The sequence below is a fragment of the Macadamia integrifolia genome, chromosome 9 (assembly GCF_013358625.1).
Source record: "Macadamia integrifolia cultivar HAES 741 chromosome 9, SCU_Mint_v3, whole genome shotgun sequence".
Classification (NCBI taxonomy): Eukaryota; Viridiplantae; Streptophyta; class Magnoliopsida; order Proteales; family Proteaceae; genus Macadamia; species Macadamia integrifolia.
The window spans coordinates 29507036-29531636 of record NC_056565.1 but is presented as its reverse complement, the minus strand read 5'-3'; the positions used below and the strand labels follow the sequence as shown (position 1 = coordinate 29531636).

The window sequence follows — 24601 nt, the reverse complement described above, 5'->3', positions numbered from 1 at the left end:
AGTCTTTTTCTTATATGAAGGTAATGATGCCAATCAAGACCAATGACCTACTCTAGGACTTGGGTTAGATTAATCTAAATTAGCATTTTTATATTATTGATATAGAATTTTATTTCATGAAGAGCCTAAATAAATCAGTGATTGAGCATTATTTATTTTTTTGAAGAGCAGTGATTGAGCATTATAATTTGATATCATATTATGCTTTATAAATTATAATCTCCACCTAGAAGCAAGGTTTAAGAATTAGTTTTGTTTTTGCATTTCGACGGTTTCATCAAAATATCAAAATTTCATCGAAATAATGTATCTTTTTCTTGTGTTTTGTTTCGCCTTTTTGGGGGTTAATGGCTGAAACTAACGAAATGAGTGAAATGAAATGATCGAGCTGATCGAAATTTCTACAAAATATTGCATTTTTGGCCCGAAATGGTAAAAAGACTGAAATTGTGTCTTTTGGTATTTCGTATGCAATATTGTCTTGATAAAAAAAAAAAAAATCGAAACATCTAAGATCTCAATGAGTTATCATCCAATTTTCGAATCATGTCTAGAAGGGTTTTCCCACACCTATTTAATTGTTATAAACATTTTTGGGAGAGAAAATAAATATATTCCTTGAAGAATTATAATACAAAACCTTTATCTTTGGAGGGGTGTGGTGGGAATTATCAACATACATAAACAAATCTACAGAAGTTGCAAAACACCTTTACGACTAAGGCTCTCTCATTTGGTGATAAGTCACAATTTTTAAGATCAACAAACCATATGTCAACCCTAATTGCATCCGATTGTACACTCCTATCCCAAGCACAAAGGATGTGAAATGACCACTTCACCCCGACCTCTTGAATACCAAGATATGCATTGAACTGGGGCTATGCGATCTGATGGGTTAGTCGAAATCTGAATCGGTTGAAATTCTGATTCATGAAACCTTAGGGAAAAAAAAAAGTTGGCAATTGAAAAAGGGAGAAAATGAGGAAGAAAGAGACAAAAACATTAACACATCTTAGCTTTTTTTCAATTAAATGGGATCGATTATATGAATTCGTGTGATTAAAAAAAAAGAAAATTCAAACATCCCACTCATGAACAGTCGATAATTCTCGAATCTTAGCCCTTCAGTCAGCTGTTTTAGATACCACAAAATGAGAGGAGAGAGGAGAGACGAGAGAGAGAGATAAATAGAGGAGGCCTAGGTGGGGGAAGAAATTGAGAGGGAGAACGGAGACTGCACCACCAACGACAAACACATGGGACCCACCACCATGAATACATCCACCATAGCGAACTGACCCTTTCCTCACTTCCTATTCTTCCTCTGCAAATCTGCTTTAACCTCTGAACTGGTGGTGGTGGTGGTGGTGGAGGAGTTTCTTCTGGAAGCTCCGGAAATGGGTCGATGTCGACGGTGTCGAAGGCCGAAGTGGTGGAGCAGGACTATGTGGGTATGTTGTCTGAGGTTTCTTCTTACCCAGCTGAGTCTGAGCTTGAGCTTGGTCTGGGTTTGAGCCTGGGTGGTGCGGGAAAGGCTGCTAGTAAGCCTTCTGCTTGGGGAGAGTATGGTAGGATCTTGACGGCTAAGGATTTCCCTTCTGTTGTCTCTCGTGGTTCTTCTGCTTCTTCCTCTTCGTCTCCTGGGGCTGGCAGAGCTCATGCTTCTGTTACTACTCCTGTTTCTGGTACCAAGAGAGCTGCTGATTCTGTTGCTCAAGAGGTTGGATCTGGTAATGGTTCCAGGTATGATTCATTCATAATAATCAAGCTCTTCATTCCTTTGAGCTTGTGGTTGCTTCTTTTACTACCCTTTTGTAGCCTTGATTGATTTATACATCTCTGATTTTTACAGCTGTTCTAGTTGAAGTCCCAAATGGACCATGAAACTATATTCCTTTTTTCCTCTTCTTTTTTTAATTCATTTTGATCTGTTTACCTCCCCCCTCTCACCCCAATCCTCGAATTTTGCTACCTTAAATGGGTTTTTTGCTGATAAAAATGAGCATTTTTTCATGGCCAACATGTATGTAGAATACTATTACTCTGTTTTTCTGTTTAGTACTAATTTTGTCTCATTTTCATATTTTTTTCCTTGTTCTAGTTTAGTGTTTAGGCTTTTTGGATCTGGGATTGAATTTTTTCTATCACAGTTCATTTTTTTTTTGCCCAGTTCCCTGTTTGTGAAGGTAAACATGGATGGTGTACCTATTGGGAGAAAGGTGGATCTGAATGCTCATAGCTGCTATGAGACCCTGGCTCAAGCTTTGGAGGAAATGTTTAACTCATCTGAGAGAGGTTTTCTATCAATCCTTTACCTTTTTTTTTCTTCCCACATAGGTGGAGGTCAGAGTAGTGAAGATGAATGTTATATGTGACTATTCAATATTTAATGGATTATATGTTGATTAATGTTTGATTTATTGTTGACAGTGGAATTGAGTTTGTGAAATTAGGTTCAGGTGGAGAAAAGGATCATGGTGTAAAGCCTTCAAAATTGCTGGATGGATCATCACAAAGAAGGAGATTGGATGCTTGTGGGAGATGTTCCTTGGGGGTATGCATTCATTCCAATCAATCAATACTTGATAAGTACATAGTATGTATGCATAATTAAATACACCCACCACCGTGAAGTTCAGTCTACGAACTAGACTGGGGGGGGGGGGCATACATCTGCATAGACACACGCATATAGTGATGTGATTGAGTTAGAAATGCTTTCTTTTAGGTTGTTTGTATTGGTACATTTGGGTTTTCATGTCCTATATCTCTGCTATCATTTTCCATATCCTGGTATATATAATATTCAGATAGTACTCATATCTTCTCCTTGTAGAAACAAAAGGGCAGTTTATTTTTATGGGGCAAAGTGTCTTGAATATTTTTTTCTTATCTTCGAATGCTTGGGAGAAAATGGCTTCCCCTAGATAAAGGTTGCCTGCTTTGGGCAGTTATTATTCTATTAAGTAATTGGAATTGGTGTTTCTTTATGGTGTATTTCGATCTAAGGGGTGAGGGTGGTGAGAGATTACAATACATGTAATATACTGTATGCCAAGCATGAGAATGCAAGGAAAAGTTTGTTTTTTCTTCTCAACTTGACCAACCTAAAGACTAGAAGTAAAAGAGCATGGTGTTAGCATCTTATCATATTTGAGGAGGAGGGAAAATTGGAAGATGAGATGAGTAATGAAAGCTTCCAAACCGATGGGAAATGCTTAAATAAATGGTCTGTAACCTGGTCTGGAAGGTAGATTGGGATTGGCCCTAGTCTTTGGCCTTTTTTTTTTCTCATATGAAGTGGCTGCCTCAGACTCAGAACTGTGTCTTCACACAGCAACCTGAGCTGCTACCAATTCCCCAAGTGACAGAAATGATGAAATGGTCACCTTTTAGGTTCTGCTCCATTCTTTTCTTGCTTCATTATTACTTTATTAATGCTTACATGTCTGCACTGCCTTATTTACATGTAGGATGTTCCTTAATACCGTGAAAAGGCTTAGAATCATGAGGACTTCTGAGGCTAATGGTCTTGGTATGTAGATGCTTAATCGACATCATCATTTCATTACCTTGATTTTTGTTTATCTGATTAATGTATCTTTTGCAGCTCCAAGATTTCAAGGGAGGGATGCGAGACAAAGAAACAAGCCCATCTAGTGTGATTCCCCTTTCTTGGTAAAGTAAGATGATGGAAATCCACACTTAGGAACACTCAAGGAAAAGAAACATAGAGAAACTGAAGAGAGCATTTTGCCACATAAAGATCGGTCTCCCAGTGCTTGTTTGATTGCCTTTTTTGGTTGTTTTTCTCACCCATTCTCTGGGAATTATAGCCTTCATTTTGATGTGAAGGCATACACATTTCATTTCCACTTTTCCTGTTACATGCAACATGTTAAAGGCTGTTTTCTCATACTGTAAATATGGGAGTGCTTGATTGCTAGGGTCTTGAGTTTTGCTGCAACTTGGGTGGACTCAGCTTTCCTTGGTGATGAAAAGAAAGTTGCATTGTTTCTATTGTTTTAATCTTTATTTCTGCTTGGTGTCCTTGTCTTACACTTTATAATTTATCACCAAAAAAAAAAAAATCCTGGCATGCTTTTGGAAGATAAGAGGTCCTTTTCACCTGTATGTCCTCCATCCACTTGGTAATGATGTAAACCACTGTATTGCTATTACAGTAACTCAATGTCTCAATCTCCAGGGAGAGATGATGATTCTGTTGAATTCCTTGTAAGGCCTTGGGCCATGAAAAAATGAGAAGCAGTGGAGTAGAATGGAGAGGTGGAATGATAGCCTTGTGGCATATATGGTGGAATGCAGATTGGGATTCACATCATGGTACCTCCACAAATGGTTGGGGGACTAAAGGGCTGTTGAATCATGATGATGATCTTACTTTATGGGAACATGAACATGATGTCATTAGAAAGGTGCCTTCTTAGTCCCACCCGGTAACTGGCTTTGGTTCATACGCTTTTAAAAACTATGTCATATCATCTCGTTTGAACGTCTGCTAGGCAAAATGCGAACATGATAGATGGCTGGTTTTGATATGAAGTGAAATTTTCATTTGTTTGGTTTCCTTTCTTTCTCTATATTCATGAGTGAAGAGGTGACCCACCAGCATAAGTTCTTTTTGTGTAAAGCCATCCCTGTGTGCTTGCAAGCAAAACCATCATCATATTATGGGGCCAGAATAGCTGGAAAGGGTGATTAGAACCATTCCTTTGCACATACCCCCACAGTCAAGCCTGCAATGAGAATGTTTGTTGGCTGTGACCTTATTTTCAATGCTAATGTTTGTTCAAAACAACAGGAGGACATTGAATTGAAGGAAATCCAAAGGTTCCTGCTCAACTCTCTTGTATTTCTGGATGACTACAATCCAGAACAGTTCAAGATATGGGGGCTGAACTACCTTCTAGCAAATTTCAATGAGGATTCATGCAAAAACAGTCATTTCATTTATAAAACAGCCCCTTAATGATTAGGATGTGATTCGTTGTATAATCCAAAGTCCAAATTCCTGTTTGTTACAGAGAACATGGAGAGGCCAGAGAGAAACATAGATTTGTAACACAAGAACAGCAGAGTAATGTGGCATAGCATGTAAGAACCTATTTCCATGGTATTAAACTGAAAATATTGATATCACAATATGGAACTTTATTGATGAGAATTAATTAAGGAATCCCAAAAAAAAATAAAAAAAATAAAAAAGTACCTTTCCCTCCCCTAGACAACTCTCACTTGATTAAATGATACATATTGTAATTGGGAAAGACAAGGGAAAAGAAAAGGGAAAGAAAAGCTACATTACAAAAGAAGAATTTCCAAGGAAAATGGCTTTTGCTCCTACAGCAGGGCTATTACTGGAGAGGAGCTAAAAATTGGTTTCTCTTTGATAGCATTTGTGCCACCAGTACTGCTACTACTTTTCCTCCTGGGCTTGGCCTCACCAAGCATTGTTATTATATCTCTCATTGAAGGTCTGTCCTTTGGGAACTTGGCAGTACAAAGTAGTGCAATCCGAAGGACAAGAAGCATCTCTTCTTTAATATGTTTGCATTGACCACCTATGCTAGCATCTAATGCTTCTTCTAACTCTCTGTTATTTCTAATTTTCCCCCGGACCCATTCAACAATGTCGACAGATTCCCCGAACTCAGGGTCTAGTGGCCTTTTTCCGGTGAGAAGCTCCATGAGTACTACACCATAGCTGTATACATCACTTTTTTCGTCCACCTTTAGTGTGTATCCATATTCTGTCACAGGAGAATGAAAAGTCATAAACAAAATTATCATAGTAATGAACTATGAAGTGTGGTGAATTAGGCATAGTCTTATCACATTTCCTTAAGTGAATTCTGTCATTAAAACATTACTGGTGATTCATTTAATCAATCTACACAGTTTGTTACTTTTGATTGTGGGTTCTTTCCACCTTCCCCTGCAGGTATAGAGTCTATCCATATATGTTTAATCTTATAAATCAGAGTCATAATTTTATTAATTGTTGAATCCTAAACCAATCCTAAACCCCTTTTCTGAAGGGGCTATGAATGCAAGTGAATCTTTATTTTTGACCAATTTTCTTTCTTCTAGTCAGAAAAGTACCAGAAAATCATTTTTTAAACTTGCTTATAGATGGTACTCTTTGTTAATTATACACTCATGATTCTTATATTTGTGTAAAAAACAAGCATTTCTATTTAAAAGTTACACTAGAAAGGCAATGATGATAAAATAGTCACTAATGTGTACAGTTATAGAAAATTAAAACTATATATCTCAGTTAAGTTCATGGGTAGTAAATAAACTCACCAGGAGCGATGTATCCATAGGATCCGGCGACCATCGACACAGTCTGGTTCTTCCGAATCATCATCTTTGCTAATCCAAAATCAGCAATCCTTGGCTCTAGATTTTCATCAAGCAATATGTTGTTAGACTTAACATCTCGGTGGATGACCGAAGGATGGCAGTCATGGTGGAGGTAGGCAAGCCCGTGTGCAACACCAACGGCGACATTATATCGTGAAACCCAATCGACTAACAATTTTCCAGCCTGTTTGCCATGCAGAGCCTCCCCAAGACTGCCATTTTTCATGAACTCATATACCATCATCACATTTGTGTCATTGTGAACATAACCCAATAGTCTCACAATGTTCCTATGCCGAAGCCTTCCTAGCAGATTTACTTCTCCCACCATATCATCAGTACTTATTCCAACCTCTTCTATATCAGCACCTGATCTCCATAACTTCTTAACAGCCACAACTGTATGTGGCCTTTGTATCTCAGCTTTGTAGACTGTACCAGTTGCACCTATACCAATCACATTTGATTCCTTAATACAAGCAAGTATGTCATTACTTGTGAAGTTAAGTCTCTGGAATGCCATCAATCTCCACGGCCACTCTCCATTGCCTTTGTTGAATTGATGATCTCCCAAGCAGCTGACATTGAAATACCATCTCCTGTATAGCCATCGCACGCCAAAAACTGCCAACCCAACAGCTAAAACGGCTGAAATTCCAATAAACCATCCTGCAATAATGTGTTTGATGTGTGTACTCTTCCTTTGGCTCATCGATTTTTTGGAGTAACTTCGAGAACATGGAGGGAGTACCCCACCGCAGAGACCGGCATTGCCTGTGAGATCATCTGGACTAATGCTCCTCAGGATGCCGTTTGTGGGGACAGGACCCACAAGTTGGTTATGGGATACATTGAGCATCTCCAAGGCTGGTGAGCTACCAAAGTTATCTGGTAGCATACCAGTAAGAGAATTATTGGACAGATCAAGAATGGCTAATGTGGGCATCATTCCAATTGCTCTTGGGATCTCTCCAGTGAGCTGGTTGTTCCCAAGGTTCACATTCACTAGCTTCTCAGATGAGGCAATGCTTTCTGGAATGCTTCCAATGAGATGGTTCGCAGATAGATCAAGCACTGCAAGGTTTGGGCAGTCCTGGAACTGATCTGGGATTTGTCCTTCCAAGTTATTGTTGGAGGCCAAGAAATTTTGGAGATTTGGTATTGAAAGAATGCTGGAAGGAAGATATGATTGAAGATGGTTTTGAGATAGATCAATGAACGAAAGAGATGTTGATGAGGAGATGTCGTCTGGTATATGTCCGGTGAGATTATTGTTGGCTAGTTCCAAACGTTGAAGCTTCTTAAGCTTGCCCAGCCCAAGTGGAATGGTTCCAGAAATAAGATTGTTTTGCATCCGAACTCGGACTAGTGAGAGACATGTTGATAGTCCAATTGGGATTGGACCTGAGAATTTATTGTTGAAGAGAATGAGTTTGGCAAGATTGTTACCTTTGCATAAACCAGGAGGAATCTCACCGGAAAGTGAGTTTGATGATACATCCAGCCATTGCAGAGTCGAATTCTGCCCAAGATTCATTGGCAGAAGACCTGTCAAAGAATTGTTCCACAACTCCAGGACCTGTAACTTTGTCAAATCGCCAAGTCCAATTGGAACCGAACCTGTCAATTGGTTGCACATCAGATTCAGTAGCTGAAGATTCCTCAGATTAGCTAACTCAGCTGGAATCGGTCCAGAGAACTGGTTATCGGAGAGATCCAGTAACTCCAATGATGTAATGTTTCCAATTTGGGATGGAAGCTTTCCCTTGAAGTTGTTCTTGTATAAGAACACTGTGTTCAGTTGCTTAAGCCTTCCTAGTTCAGCTGGAATCTTGCCGCTGAGACTTCCAACCGATAAGTCAAGATACTTAAGATTGGTGAGATTACCAAACTCTGCTGGAATTCCACCTTCAAGCTCATTGTATCCAATAATGATAGTCTCTAGTGATGAAAGCTGACCGAGCTCTCCCGGTATTTGACCTGTGAAATTGTTACCTGAAAGACCAAGGAACTTCAATTTCTGCAAATTCTTGATAGATGTAGGGATTGAACCTTGGAAGAAGCTTCCTCTGAAATCTAGGCTCTCGAGGGACGTCGCATTTCCAAGGTCTTCAGGGAAAAGACCAGAGAAGTTGTTGCTTGATGCATTGACAACTGCCAGTCCTGCAAGGCTGCCTAGACCAGATGGGAATTCACCCATGAAGTTGTTCTGACTGACATCAAAATGAGTCAGTTGAGTTAGCTTAGATAAAGATTTAGGCAAAGATGATGAGAACCCATTGTAACATAGATTGAGGACTGTGAGACTGCGAAGCCTTTGGATGTCATCGGATACACTTCCACTGAGGTTCATGTAGGAGAGATCAAGCTTCTCAACAGCACCATTGGAGTTGCACCAAATTCCAGTCCAATTGCAGTGGATTGAGTGATCTACAGACCCACTGCTCGGCAGCTTCCAGTCTCCAAGTCGATCAATTGGATCGATAAAGCTCTGTTTTATCGACAGTAAGGCTGATACTTCATCATTTGATACAATAATGGATGCTACCTCTTTGGCCAAAACAAGAGAAAGGATAATGCAATAGAAGAAGAACAGCAATTGGGTTTGCATTTTGTTCTCCTTAATTATTCTTCTCTTCCTTTCTTTCCTTGTCTTAGTTTTCAGCCATTCTTGTTTCCAAAGTACAAAGAAGAAACAGAGGAGAGACTCATGATATACTAGAGGTCTGAGGAGATTTATTATGAGTTTGTGTGATTAAAATATTGGATTAATTTTTTGCAAGCTCGTGAGATCTCGGGTTCTGCAATAGCTGTTACCCTTCATCTAATGACTGGAAGCTTTGGACTTATTAAAAACAAACCCGACATGAAACATGGAAAGAATGTGTTCAAATTAAACAATTTTATTCTCTGTTTCTTCTCCTTCCATTATCATTGTCAACCTAAATGGCTAAGTTAGTGATAACAGTAAACTTTAGAGCATTTTCCCAAGTGGATTGAATAAATTATTAATACTAATCCCTATAAATATTTATCCATTGTTGTGTAATCCAAATCAGTTACATGGTCAAATGATGCAGGGGAGGAGCCTGAGTCCCCTGCAAAGAAATAGTTAAAGTTGCAAGGACAAGGAAGATCGAGTGTTGCAGGCAAATGTCATTTTTACAGCCTTATCAATGTAATCAAGATCTGAAACATTGTCATGTGAAGGGAAAAACCAACCTTCAATCATTGCAATGATTCGGGATGAATATCTATCATTGGATTACCATATCACTAGATTGCATTTTTCTGAAGTAATTACCATTAATGGAGTACTTTACCCCAAACCCATGACATGTAACAAACACACTCAAGTTACCTTTCACAAAAAAAAAATAAAAAAAATAAAAAAATACAAACTCAAGTTACAGCTATAGTTGGAAAATAAGGATTTGACTTTGGCAAGTCAATGGAATCGAGTTGGAAAAAAAAAAAATGAAACTTGGTCAAGAGTCCTGAGTCATGAAGACTCTCCTAAAGTTTGGTCTATTACTAACCAAACCTAAAGAATTTTTGTTCGTTATCTGCGACCATAGCCTCAGTCCCTCTTCACTTAGAAAAGGAGACTATAAGAAAAGCAATTTTCGACGACGGTACTTATATTTTAGTCACCAAATATAATATAATGTGACAGTAATATTTAAATGTCGCCTTAAATTTATATAATGTGATGGTAAAAAATTGACCATCGCCATTTATAAATATTAGGTGATGGTATTTATTCCATCTCCATATATAATATATTGCCATGGAAAAAATTAAGTGTCGTCATAAAATTATTTTAAAAAAAAAAATGAAACCTGATTTAGAAGAATGAAAATATTAAAAAAAATGACTTATCCTTACTAGGCTTGATTCATTCACGTCACCAAGTTTTGAAAAGGACAAGTTAATTGGAAAAACATGGTTTTAATCTATTTACATGTAGCAATTATTAACCAAGTTAAGTGCCGATGTAAGGGTTATTGGTTGATTAAGTGGCTTTAGTACTAGTAAGTGGATTAGTCAAGTCTACTACCAAAGAAAAAATGTGGATTTTTTTTTGGGTAAACACTACTTTAAGTGCTGAAAACGTGAATTACACATGGGTTCTGAATTACAAGTTTCAAGAAGCCATGAAGTGGAAAGGGGCCAGACAGTCCTACATGTAATAGATCGGGCTTTCCTGGCAAGGGAGTCAGCTAATTTGTTTCCTCACTCAGAATAACAGCAAAAGAGCATAATTCTACATAAGATGCAATGTGAATGGTGTCTTGGACTATAAGTGCCACAGAACTTGGAGGAGAGAGGTGCATGCCATTGAGAGTAGTGATTAGATCCTTGTTGTCAAACTCAATCACTAAATGATCCCGACTCTCAATACCTTGTAGGATGCCTGACTGAATCGCCATTACTTTTTTTTTGCTTCACCAACAATAATTAATGGAGGGAAACAAAGATGACTTAGAGGAAAGATGTAATGGGTTTCCCCCGACATATAAAGAAAAGGGAAAATGATCTGCCATTAATTAGAGGAATATGGGATAATCAAGTGGGCTATAATGAAATCCAAGCATGAATGAGAAGAGAAGAATCTTTCATGTTAACCAAAATAACTGATTCTCTTTAGTGTCCTTGCTCCTTAAGAGTACATTATGAAGAGATAAGATATAAGGGGAAAGGAGAGAGAAAGGGATTGGGGGGGGGGCATCATCAATCATGGAATGGAGAAGAAATGAGTCTCAGAGCTTACCAACCAAAACAAACAACTGCTTGTTTTCACATGCACACATGTGGCCCGGCGCATTTTAAAATGGGAGGTGTTCATCCATTCTCTATCTCTCTTATTTTTTTAAGAAATGGTGGTATGTGCCATGGCCAATTGGGTATGGAAAGAAGATTGGAGGCCATGTGAAAGGGCAGCATCCTAGGGAAGAGGACTCAATAATCTCATTATTGTGATTATTGGAGGAGGGGAAGTTACACTGACCCCTGCGGTCCTGCCCTGCCAAGCTGCCATGGCCCAAGCTGCTTCCTCTTAAATAATTTTTTATGCTATCCTGCGCCCATTTTTAGAATCCATGCTAGTGAAGGATAGAAGTGGCAGCACATGGTCCACCTGGCTTGTGCTTAACTCAATAGTTTTAAAAAATAAAATCGGAATCGAATGACTAGAATCGGAGCATGAGTGGTTTAATCATTGTTGAAATGTGAATGGGCGGTGGAAGTGTGAACTGATTGAGAGAAGAAATACAAATAGAGATAGATAGAAAGAGAGAGAGACAGGTGGGTCCCACACGAGGGATCCCCTCTTGGGCCCAATATGTGGGACTAATAATGTAGTGGGTGGGTCTGTCTCGAGAGCATTGGATTGGGATCGGTCTTGAGGAATATCAATTCTTGGCCGATATCATAGAGTTTGGATCAGGTACTTGTACGAGAATGATTTTTATACGGTGTTTGATCTACACTTGGACTTCACTTAATCTCTTTTTTCTTTCAATTGGTTTTTATTTTGAGTGGAGTCTAAGTGTGGATCAAACACCGTACGAGAATCATTCTCGTACGAGGACTTGATCTGAACTAGATCGATATGGACAAGAGGTAAAATAGTCAAAAAAACAGTTTTAAACATAAAATTAGAGATATTTTTGTCTGATCTAGACTAGTATCAAATCGGTATCGATCTTGACTGATCCGATCCCAACACCAAGTTCTCAAACCGTGCTCGAGAGATTTGGAGTCTTTGAGTATAAACTTAGGTTCACATTCTCATACGTCTCCTGGTTGATGCAAGACCAATGCTAATGAAAGAGAATGAGGTTTTTTTTTTTTTACTTGTAACTCACTCAGATAAAGTTGAGAACACAAAGCTTGGGCATGAAGTAGCAAGAGCCAAAGAGTGGAATATGACAATATTTGACATGCCATAGACAAAGGTCTTTGAGGCTAAGGGTATGGTCGAATCCAAAAGATTCCCATGTAAACTTGTTGTAGAAACAACTACAATTAGACACAAATTCCTATTTCTCAAGGGGGAGAACTGTTATGGGCATTTGAATGATGCATGCTAGACACAGAGTGTCATAGTATGTAGGGGTGTCAAAACCTAGCTCGAACTAATAAAATTGATTGAAACCGAAGGATAAAACCTGAATCAAACCAAACCGATCCTTATTGGATTGGTTTTGGACTGAGGTGTGTTGGGACAGGCTGAAAATCAGTCCAAACCGAACTGACCAATAAACAAATCGAAACCAAATCGAATGAAACCGATAAAAAAATAAATGATTATGAAATTAAAAATTGGTGAATTGACTATCTATTTTTTACAATATTAGTAAGAAAAGTTTTAATTGTAAGGGAAATTGTTACAAATCATTGAATATTGGATTATACATACAGAAATTGATTTGTAAATTGTAATAATGCTTCCATTGATTTCCTTGTTTACCATACAAAACTAGTTAGATAGTTAAATGAATGATTGGATAGGGTTCATTTTGTGATTTCAATATTAGTTATCTTCTTAGTAATTTGTTATCCTTTGGTTTCAATATTAGTTATCTTTCCTATACAACGATAAATCATGATTTATTCATAAATCTAAAGTGTTTTTTTCATCAAATCTTGTCACTATAAGTTATGAATGTAAGATTTTATTATGGTTCAAACCCAATAATAAATCGATCTAAACCAGTACTAACCCAATATTAAAAAACAGAAAATAAACCAAAATCATATCAGATCAAAACTGAAACCGACAAAAAACCGAAGTTCCTTAACGGATTGGTTTTGATCTCCCTCATTCATAGACCAAAACCCATACAACCCGACTAAAATCAAACCGAACCGACCAATTGACACCCGTAATAGTATGCATGCAGCCTAATGCATGACCAATTATCAAAGATTATGGCAAAAAATATGATACACAATTCAAAATCAAATCAGATCAAAATCGAAATCGATCGAAAACTAAAGTTCCTTAACGAATTGATTTTGATTTCCCTCATTCCTAGACCAAAACCGATTCAATCTAATCAAAATCAAATGAACTAACCAATTGATACCCGTAATAGTATGCATGCAGCCCAATGCATGACAAATTATCAAAGATTATGGCCAACAATATGGTCGGTATACACAGTCCAAAACCCACCTCCCGTGAGTCTTCCAACAAGGCCCTTTCTGATGTCGATTTTGATCAAGCCTCTGGTGTCGGTGTCGTCTCACGTGTCACGTATTGAGATCCCAAGGTTGAAATCTGAAATGGCATCACATGTGACAATGGTCTTAGTGGAAAACGCCCCTTGAAAAATTTATTGGGTGAAGGGAAGCCATGTTGCTTCGCGAAACAAATAATCACTAGTGATGTCAACATGTGGATCATTTCATTAAAAAAAAAAGTACTCATCCTGTGGATCTAACGACGGATAGAGTAGAGGATCTATAGATCCAGAAAAACAAGGCCAAGGAGGATATGCGGAACCCATAACGGACCATCAAGAGTCTATGGTAGTGCTGTCGGTGCATCTTTCATCGCCGATTGATTCTGTTGTAAAGAAGATAGAGGGGGTGGTAAATATGACGGTGGTGGTGGAGATGGTGGAGGTGGTGATGTGGACGCTAGTGACGGAGATGGGGGTGGTGGTGATGGGGATGATGGAGGTGGGGATAGTGGAGGAAATGGGGACCGTTGTAAGGAAAATGGGGAAGGGTATCGTGAGGTTTGCATCAAGGTAGCAACAAGAAGGATTAGGGCCGAACCAATCTCCGCCAGACCAAAGAGTTGCAACCACGATCGCTGCGGGAAGAGCTGGGTCTGTCGAAGTCGGCCACTGCAGCCCCTGTTTCATGATGTAATCCGCTGCAGGTTTGGCACAAAGATCGGATATGGCCACGAGTAAAATCATGCCCTCCTCTTCCCAACACCCGATACCGCAGCAAAACTGATATTGGGCGGGTGAACGGTGGGAGTGGAGAGGAGTGCCATCTGCTGCAGATCAGAACAGAGACCTCAGATATGATATTGGGCGAAGGAGATGGTGGAGGTGGTGAGGCTGATAGTGGTAGGGCTGCAACAGGGTTGAGTTGGGTTGGGTTGAACTTTACTTCTTAAAACCCTGGACCAATCCTGAGTTCTCGATAATCCTGGTTAACTCTAACCCTGATTTACCACTCAGGCCAGATTCACTTCACCGTACATTCCTCTTACCATGTAATGGCTTGTTCGTTAGCTGTCAACATTGTCTGACCTCAACAACTGCAGTCTCAACGCAATTTGGCAAGTGATGTGTTCAACATCGCCTCTACAGAGGAATAACCATAGACTTATCTCCATTTTGGCCAACCGTGGCGTTGTAGAATCCATTAGTCATGGATAAAGAAGCATTTGAACATAGATGAGAGAGAAGGTCGCCATTTTCTCCAATTGAGATGTTGGTTGCATGAGTACAATAATCAAAAAAAAAAAAAAAAGATTTATAGGTGTTTGATTGACAAGGAAAATAAAATAAAATAAAATAAAATTTTCTTGGTGATTGGCTGACATAATAAAAAAAAAATTGATAAATTGGCTTTTGAATGTTATAAAAACTATAAGAGAACAATCAACAATCCAATATGTTGCACGGTTTTGCACTTAAAAATGAAAAGGACGGTACAGATTTTAAACATTTAAATTTGAATAGTACTTGACCAAAAAAAAAAAAAAAAGTAAACTACACCTAGAAATTAGAAAATAAGTTCATCCCCTCTCCCAAACATTGGTAATTGAGAATTCTGTTTTTTTCACCACAATATGCCAAATCTCTAGTCCTACTTCGCAACACTACTAACAACAATCCAATTTTTCATGCCATGAAATTTTATAAAAACTCCGTTTTCTCTCTTTTTAATTTCATAAGCTTACCAGGGCCTACTTAAAGGGGAATCTGTAGTACTTTTTGGGAAATTAAAATGAAAAAGAAAATGTATAGAAATCCTATATCAAAAGAGATTACAAAGTTTGCAAGAGAAGCATTAAGAATTTATGTAATTAATTAAAGATAAAACATAATTTGTGAAAACATGAATCAAGAAAAGATTAAACCTAAAACGGATGACTTCAAGAAAAGATTAAACCTAAATCATAAGCAAAGGGAAATCTCAGATTGTAATGAATGCAGGCTGAGAGAGAGAGAGAGAGAGAAACTTGTGACTATCTTTGTAATCAGGATATATGTCGATGGAGAACAGTCTTCTTCACCGGGAGAGGAGAGACAGAGCTGGAGAAGTGCAGTTTGCAGACTTCGTGGGAGCGGAACACGCGGCGTAACTCAAACTCAAGCTCAGACAAGAACTCATAGAGCTAATCTCTATGTTTTCTATACGGGTTTCCTCTAGCTATGGTTTCTAAATTAATCTTCAGATAGATCAAGAGAGGGAAGGGGTCCAAGAGAGAATAGAGTGGTCGTGAGTCATCACTTGTGTAGCGAAATATATATAAATATTTCAAGATACAAGACTGAAGAACCCGTGAGAGAGAGAGAGAGAGAGAGAGAGAGACATAAAATTGGGCAGCAGAGACCATAGAGTGTTGGTTTCAGAAATGCCGCCAACAATTCCACTTCCCACTCTCATCTTTGCTAAATATTTGCTTATAATCGCCAAATTCCATGAACTGATTCAAGCAAGAAGGCCAACATGGTGGTGAAGAAAGAGAGGAGCAGAGTTTTGTGAATATAAGAAGTATAAATGAAGTTAAAGAGACACTTAACAAAAGCAAACGAAGAGTTTGAGATAAGAAGCAACACTTGAAAAGAGACTATTGCTCACAACCTCACACTCACAGAGTTCCACCGAAGAAGAAGAGAGTCTTCTCATTAGAACTAGCGCAAAATGAGAAGGCAGGGCGTAGGGGTCAAGAATCGTCTCTTCACTTTCTTCCAAAAAGAAGAGAATGAGACTGTTGAGAAATGGGATCGCATGTTGTCATTGTTGGCAACTAGGAATATGGTAAATTGGTTCGACCTAGTTGAGAACTCACTAATGGTTCATGGTTCCAAAATATGGTTTAGCTACATTATAAGGTGAGGACTTGTGGAATTATTTGATCAATTTATATGGCTGCATGTTTCAAGTTTATTCAAGCATTATGGAGTTAATACTTCAGCAGCTTATGAACAATGATGTCATTAAGCACTATAGAGTTTATAATTTCAGCAATTGTAAGAAGTTCTAGTACGTGGACAGAAGTATGAGTTAAGTTTTGATGGAATTGGGCTCTTGTACACGCAGACAGCAGCCCTATATATAGCATTATTATATGATATACAAAGCAGTTCAGCAAAGTAGAGTTCAATCATGACTCTATTATTGAAAGGTAATTTCGGTTAGAAGTTGTAAAAGTGATGGGTAAGCACTATTAGTAGTCCAATAGGAGTAGAACTCCTTTCACACAGGTGTGCATCACCTACGCTTGTTGCTGTGGTGTTATTGTTTCAACAAGGAGGTTATGCAATCTGATTTTAAAAAGGATTCCTTGATGTTATGTGTCAATATCTCATTGGACATCGAGAAAGTAGTTAATTGAAGTGGGACATTTGTTTCATGTGTGTGAGCTGTTGCTGCTCAATATATTAGCAGAATTTGAAATAGAGAGTGAATTTCAAAAGGTGAGGATCCCTTGTTAGTTGTGCATGAGCTGTTGTTGCTCAATATATTAGCAGAATATGAAATAGAGAGTGAGGTTCAAAAGGTGAGGATCCCTCGTTAGTTGTGGATTGCTTCTATCAGAGAATCCTACGGTTCTCAATCTTATTTTTTGACACAACATCCTTGAGTCAGTTTCTGTTGAATACTATATCAGATTAGAGGGGTCATGAGACTTTGCTAGCACTACAAAATTGAAACAGAAAACCCTTGGCAGCAATTCTAGAGAGAAATAGAGAAAGAAGGGAGAAGAAAGTTCGATGGCTATCATAATTTGCCTTTATTAAGTGTGCAATGGAGACTCAATTGTGAACAAGAAAGAAAGGTTACTGCTTTGCTGCTATGTTGATGGTTTGAGCATGTTCTTCTATACGTCAAGCAAGCAACCATCAATGGGATTACACAAGCTGAGGTAATTTGTATCTGAAATCCCTATTTTGGTATTCTAGAGTTTGTTGATTGTTGAGAAACTCTAGAACAATGATGTATTAAGTTGGGATTTTATTGATTTAAAATTATGAACCTGACAAGTTGGGGCTTATCTAGAGTGTGGGGTTGTTGCCCTTATCTGAATTGCATCTTAGATTGAAGCAGGGATACGTTCCTAGACCATTGTAGTGGTTAAAAAAGTTACGTATTGGGGAAATACGAAACCCTATATTGGTATTCCTCCGTGGAGTAGGTACTCTGACTGAACCACATATATCTGGTATTATTGTCTTGCATTTATTTTTCTATATATATTTGAAGTGCGTGTTGTACAGAGTGGTGGGACATTTTCTGGTAGACCCAACCATATTGTGGTATGAGGTGGATGTGTTATTGTTTGCATGATTGGTAATTACAGGATTGCCTGGGCCAATCTAGAGCTGTGCAGTGGAAGCTTTTGTTAAGTTACAAATAAGTAAAATTTTTGCAGCCACTGATTTACCCCATTTACCCCCCTCTCAATGTCAACTTTGGAACATCAAGTGGTATCAGAGCAAGGTTGCCTAAGGAGGAAGCTTAACAGTTTCATGTCTAAATACTGAGACGATATAGATGGCATCCAATGACGGTAATCGTATGCATGAAAAGATTCATTTCTTTGATGGGTCAAATTATAACTTCTGAAAAATCAGGATAGAGACTTACCTGAAGTCTCAGGGTTATGGAGTTTGATTAGTAGTGAAAAACAATTATAACCCCCCACTACAGACATCACAGATAAAACAAAGATGAAGAAGTGTGAAGACGATGCTAAAGCGGTGAATGCACTTCTAGGCTCCCTAGTGAGTAATAAGTTTGCAAAAGTGGTCGGCTGCACAACATCAAAGGACATATGGGACAAATTAAAGAGTATTCATGAGGGAGATGATAATATCAAAGAGGTAAAGCTGCAACACCATAGGAATTTATTTGAAAGTCTGAAAATGTCTGAGGGAGAGACCATTGATCAGTTTATGAGCACGATAAACGAAATCATCAATTCCATTAGAGGGTTAGGAGAAGAGGTAAATGATGCAGTGGTGGTGAAGAAAATATTGAGATCTTTACCTAACTTGTACAACCCTAAGGTGTCTGTCATTGAAGAATCTAAAGACGAACACAATGAAATTAGGTGATCTACATGGAACTCTGATTGCTTATGAGATGAGGATGGTCAAGCCCAAGACTATAGAAAAGGAGCTTCCTTTAAAGCTTTAAAAAATTGAAAATCAATAAAGATAGTGAACAAAAGGATTCTGATGATGAATTAATAGCTTACTTGGCTAGGAAACTCAAGAAAGGTAGAGGTAAATACAAAGGAAAACTTCTCTTGAAGTGTTTCAATTGTGATGGTATAGGGCATTTCACTTTCAAGTGTCCAAAGAATGATATATTGAGTGACTCTGAGGATGAAGATGCTGAAGAAAGCAAGTTCAAGAAAGGAAAGAAGAAGTTTATTCTTAGAAAAAGAAACTTCAAGACGAAAAGCCTAATATAAAAAAAGTGCAAGTCTTCTTCAGAGGAGTCATCAGAGGACTATAATGAGTCAGATGATGAGTCATCTGAGACACTATTTATGGTACTTGGTGATAGAGTGCAACACCAGACTACTGAAGAGTTTGAGGAAGAGGAAGAACAAGAAGCTCAGTATGACTTAATGGCAAATTTGCATTCTACTTTAACTGATCTCAAGGAAGAGAGGAAGAAAATGAAAGAGCTAGAGATTCAGCTTGTTGAAAAGGAGAACCAGATTAGTTAGTTAAATATTACACTTGAAGATATGACTAAGATTAATGATGAGTTGAGTGCCAATCTATCATCTAAGGCAGAAGAGTGCATTACCCTTGAAGAGAAATTAAAGATATTGAAGACTAAATTGGAAGAGATACGGAAGATGAATTTACATGAAGAAACTACACCATCTCCTTCAATTACTATCTTAAAGTCCAAGGGCAAAGAAATTATGATTCAATCAGTTGAAGCAGATATTCTATCATCAAGTAAAGGAAATGAAAATGTGTTAGATAAGATTTTGAGTTTTCAAAGACCTCTACATATGAAGATTGGCCTTCGATATGTGGCACAAGGATCTTCTGAAGTAGTGGAGACTAAAGGCAAAGGAACTGCAGAAAACCCAATGAGGCTTGTCAAGGAGAAACAGAAGGGCTCACAAATGTTTGACAATGATGAATTTACTTTAGTTGACTATCAGAGACACGGAGGTTCTTGGCAGAGACAGAGCTTTAAAGGTTACTGTTATGGGTGTAACTATTATGGACACAAGGTGACAGATTACAAAAGACAGACCAAGCCTACAGTACTTACTAGCAAGAACAGGTTTGCTCCATTGGCAGAGGAAAGTGTAGAGTGTTATAGGTATCAAAAAATAGGGCATATTGCCAAAAATTGTAAGACCATACTTCACTACCAGAAGCAGGCAAAAAGAAGGCAAAATGATAATTCTTCATGAAAACAAGGTCAGAGACAAAGAGAACTTATTACTGTGGCAAATAATACAGTATGTGTTGAGAAGAAAAAGAAAGCAGGAAGCAAGTCATTAATTGTTCAAATTGCCTTTAAAGCTCATAGCAAGCCGTCACCGTGGATTCTTGACAGTGGGTGCTCCACTCACATGACAGGTGATAAGGAAAAATTTCTGAGTATGGATTCAACTGACGGTGGATCTGTCAAATTTAAAAACAATGATGGTGCAGAGACAAAAGGCAGAGGCATAGTTAAGTTGGACAGAGGAAAGATCAAGCCAAACAATGTCTTATATGTTAGAGGTCTGATGCACAACTTGTTCAGTGTGAGTCAAATTTGTGACAATGATAATGAAATTTTGTTCACCAAGGAGGGTTGTGTGATCAAGAAAATCAAAAATGAAAAAACTGTGGCACAAGGGACAAGAACTATAGGTAACTTATACACTCTATTAGAAGCAAATGAAGATGGATGCATGATAGGGCAGGAAGATGAATGTTGGCTATGGCATAGAAGGATTGGACATATCAGCTTCATGAACTTAGCTAAATTGAGCAAAAAAAAGGCAGTCAGAGATCTTTCAAAGATCAAATATCTAACAAATCATATTCGTGCATCATGTCAAAAGGGAAAGCAGACTAGGGCCACATACAAGTCAAAGGAGCACTATTCAAGTAAACTATTGGACTTGATTCATACAGATCTTTATGGATCCATGAGAACAGAGACAATTGATGGAGAGAGGTATTTTATCCTATTCATAGACGAGTACTCCAGGATGACTTGTGTAATATTCCTTAAAGATAAGACTGAAGCCTTAGATTGCTTCCAGATCTTCAAGAAGAGGGTAGAGAATAAAACTAGTAGGACAATTAAGTGCTTGAGATCTAATCAAGGGAAGGAGTTTACTTAGAATTTATTTTCTAACTTCTGTCATGAGTGTGGGATTAGGATTCAATATTCTGTAGCCCGTACCCCCCAACAAAATGGGGTTGTAGAAAGAAAGAATAGGACCGTTCAAGAGATGGCAAGGATAATGTTAATTGAAAACAATGTTGCTAGGAGGTTTTGGAGAGAAGCAATATATTCTGCAGTGCACATCCAAAACAGGTGTCTCTTTAGTCCAAATGAATCCAAAACATCATATGAGCTATGGTATGGAAGAAAAGCCACTGTTAAATATCTTAGGGTATTTGGTTCTAGATGCTTCATCAAAAGGAAGGAGGATAGCCTTGAAAAATTCGATGACAGAGCAGATGAGGAGATTTTCTTGGGATATTCTTCAAAGAGTAAGGCCTACAAATGCTATAATAAAAGATTGGGCAAAGTGGTGGAGTTCAGATGTAAGAATTGATGAACATGTACCCCATTCTAAATAGATAGAACTAGCAAAGCAGACTTTTGAGGACTTATGATGATGCAATTGTAGATGATGAAGTTGTAGAAGTTTAAAATCATATTGATGACGAGGATATAAATGCTCATGAGACTGACATAGTGATAGAGAGAGATGGAGGACCCAGTTTTAAAAAGTAACAAAAAGTGCATCCCCCACATTAGGTCATTGGAGATCCTAAAGTAGGAATGCAAACAAGAAAGATGAAATTTGCTACATATTCATTACTTTCTCAAATTGAACCCAAGTTTGTTGGGGAAGCAACTAAAGATGAGAACTGGGTGAAGGTAATGAATGACGTGTTAGATCAAATAGAGAAGAACAACACTTGGGAGCTAGTTCCTAGATCAGCTAATAAAAACATCATTGGAACCAAGTGGGTTTTTAGAAAAAATTTGAATGAAGATGGTCAGGTGGTTAGAAACAAAGCCAAACTAGTGTGCAAAGGCTACGCTCAGGTAGAGGGGATAGACTTTGATGAGACATTACGCCGGTAGCAAGATTGGAATCTATACGGATGTTCTTAGCATTTGCAATTTATAAAGGCGTTAAGGTTTATCAGATGGATGTCAAGTCTGCATTCTTAGACAGTAATCTTGAAGAAGTGTACATTGAGCAACCAGATAGTTTTCAAATTGCAGATGATCCAAACATGGTCTGTAGACTAAAGAAAGCCCTCTACGGCTTGAAACAAGCTCCAAGGGCTTGGTACTCCAGACTAAACAATTACTTACATTAGTTGGGACTTCAGAAAGGCATTGTTGATAGTAACTTACATGTTATGAAAAAAAACAAAAGTCAATTGGTAGTGGTGGTCTATATAGATGATATCATCTTTAGAAGGCAAAATGATGAGATGTGTAGACAGTTTGCAGAGCGGATGATGGCAGAGTTCGAGATGTCTATGCTGGGGGAGTTATCATACTTTTTGGGTTTGCAAGTGAACCAACAACATAATGGTATCTTCATATCACAAGCAAAGTACATCAAGGAGATGTTGAAGAAATTTATGATGGAGGACAGCAAACCAGTAAGTACTCCTATGATAGTAAGTTACAGGTTGAGTTCGAGTGATGAGTCAGTTAGTATAGATCAGACTCTCTACAGATCAATGATTGGAAGCTTGCTATACTTAACAGCATCAAGACCTGATATCCTACAAGCAGTGTGTTTGGTCACTCGATTTCAAGCTAGTCCGAAAGAGACTCATTAAGTGGCAGTCAAAAGGATTTTTAGATATCTTAGAGGTACGATGGAGTATGGCTTATGGTACCCTAAGATTGGAAGTTTCACACTCACATCATTCTCAAATGCGGATTGGGCTGGCAGTCTGGATGATAGGAAGAGCACTAGTGGTAGTGCATTCTTTTTGGGGTAGAGTCTAGTGGTATGGCATAGCAAGAAACAAGAATCTGTTTCTTTATCTACAGCAGAGCCTGAATACATTGCCGTTGCAGCTAGTTGTACACAAGTGATTTGGATGCAGAGACAAGTAACAAACTTTGGAATTCACAATGATGAATCGGTGTCTATTAAGTGTGATAATATGAGTGCCATTAATATTTCAAAGAATCCAGTGCAACATTCGAGGACAAAGCATATTGACATTCGATATCACTTTCTAAAGGAGAAAGTCAACACCAACGAGGTGAAATTGGATTTTGTTCCTACATCTGAACAAGTGGAAAGCACTTCCTAAGGAAAATTTTGAAGCCCTTAGAGCCAAACTTGGAGTTGTCACTCCATGACCATAGTAGATGGTATGTGTGTAGGGGGAGTAGATGAGTAAGCATAGAGACATCAAATCCCTATAGGATAGGAAGATGCAATGGGCACTCCTATAGGTGAGTCTATACAGGCAGAGCTTCTATATAGGGGAGCATCGGGAGATTGTTGAGAAATGGGATCGCATGTTGTCATTGTTGGCAACTAGGAATCTGGAAAATGGTTCAGCCTAGTTGAGAACTCACTAATGGTTCATGGTTCCAAAATATGGTTTAGCTGCATTAGAAGGCGAGGACTTGTGGAATTATTTGATCAATTTATATGGCTGCAGGTTTCAAGTTTATTCAAACATTATGGAGTTAATACTTCAGCAACTTACGAACAATGATATCATTAAGCACTATAGAGTTTATAATTTCAGCGATTGTAAGAAGTTCTAGTACATGGACACCCTATATATAGCATTATTATATGATACACAAAGCGGTTCAGCAAAGTAGAGTTCAATCATGACTCTATTATTGAAAGGTAATTTTCGCTAGAAGTTGTAAAAGTGATGGGTAAGCACTGTTAGCAGTCCAATAGGAGTAGAACTCCTTTCACACAGGTGTACATCACCTACGCTTGTTGATGTGGTGTTATTGTTTCAACAAGGAGGTTATGCAATCTGATTTTAAAAAGGATTCCTTGATGTTATGTGTTAATATCTCATTGGACATCGAGAAAGTAATCAATTGAAGTGGGACGTTTGTTTCATGTGCGTGAACTACTACTGCTCAATATATTAGCCGAATTTGAAATAAAGAGTGGGTTTCAAAAGGTGAGGATCCCTCATTAGTTGTGGGTGAGCTGCTACTACTCAATATATTAACAGAATTTGAAATAGAGAGTGAGTTTCAAAAGGTGAGGATTCTTCGTTAGTTGTGGACTGCTTCTATCAGAGAGTCCTGCGGTTCTCAATCTTATTTTTTGACACGATATCTTTGAGTTAGTTTCTATTGAATACTATATCAGATTAGAGGGGTCGTGAGTCTTTGCTAGCATTGCAAAATTGAAACAGAAAACCTTTGGCAGCCGTTCTAGAGAGAAATAGAGAAAAAATGGAGAAGTAAGTTCGATGGCTATCACACTTTGCCTTTATTAAACGTGCAATGGAGACTCGATTGTGAACAAGAAAGAAAGGCTATTGCTTTGCTGCTATGTTGATGGTTTGAGCATGTTCCTCTATACGTCAACTAAGCAACCATCAATGGGATTACACAGGTTGAGGTAATCCATATCTAAAATCCCTATTTTGGTATTCTAGAGTCTATTGATTGTTGAGAAACTCTAGATCAATGATGTATTGGGTTGGGATTTTATTGATTTAAAATTGTGAACTTAGCAAGTTGGGGCTTGTCTAGGGTGTGGGGTTGTTGC

At 38.2% G+C, this 24601-nt stretch overlaps 1 protein-coding gene and 1 pseudogene across 1 annotated transcript; one reads left to right on the top strand and one right to left on the bottom strand.

The window, feature by feature from the left end:
• The first annotated feature begins 1359 nt into the window (after positions 1–1359).
• LOC122089687 lies at positions 1360–4032 on the top strand (annotated as a pseudogene).
• A 1085-nt stretch (positions 4033–5117) lies between these two features.
• Positions 5118–9267, bottom strand: LOC122089398 (MDIS1-interacting receptor like kinase 1-like). The gene is made up of 2 exons (XM_042659097.1): positions 6334–9267; positions 5118–5774 (listed from the first exon to the last, which is right to left on the bottom strand). The coding sequence occupies exons 1-2, from the start codon at positions 9002–9004 to the stop codon at positions 5365–5367; spliced, it is 3081 nt and encodes a 1026-aa protein (XP_042515031.1). The 5' UTR covers positions 9005–9267; the 3' UTR covers positions 5118–5364.
• Between the last annotated feature and the right edge of the window lie 15334 nt (positions 9268–24601).

What these genes read in the sequence shown, in the direction of transcription:
- LOC122089398 (XM_042659097.1), bottom strand. Translation starts at nt 9,004, where the DNA reads ATGCAAACCCAATTGCTGTTCTTCTTCTATTGCATTATCCTTTCTCTT. An exon ending in CTATGGATACATCGCTCCTG is followed by an intron (nt 5,775 to 6,333) that starts GTGAGTTTATTT and finishes CTCCTGTGACAG; the next exon opens with AATATGGATACACACTAAAG.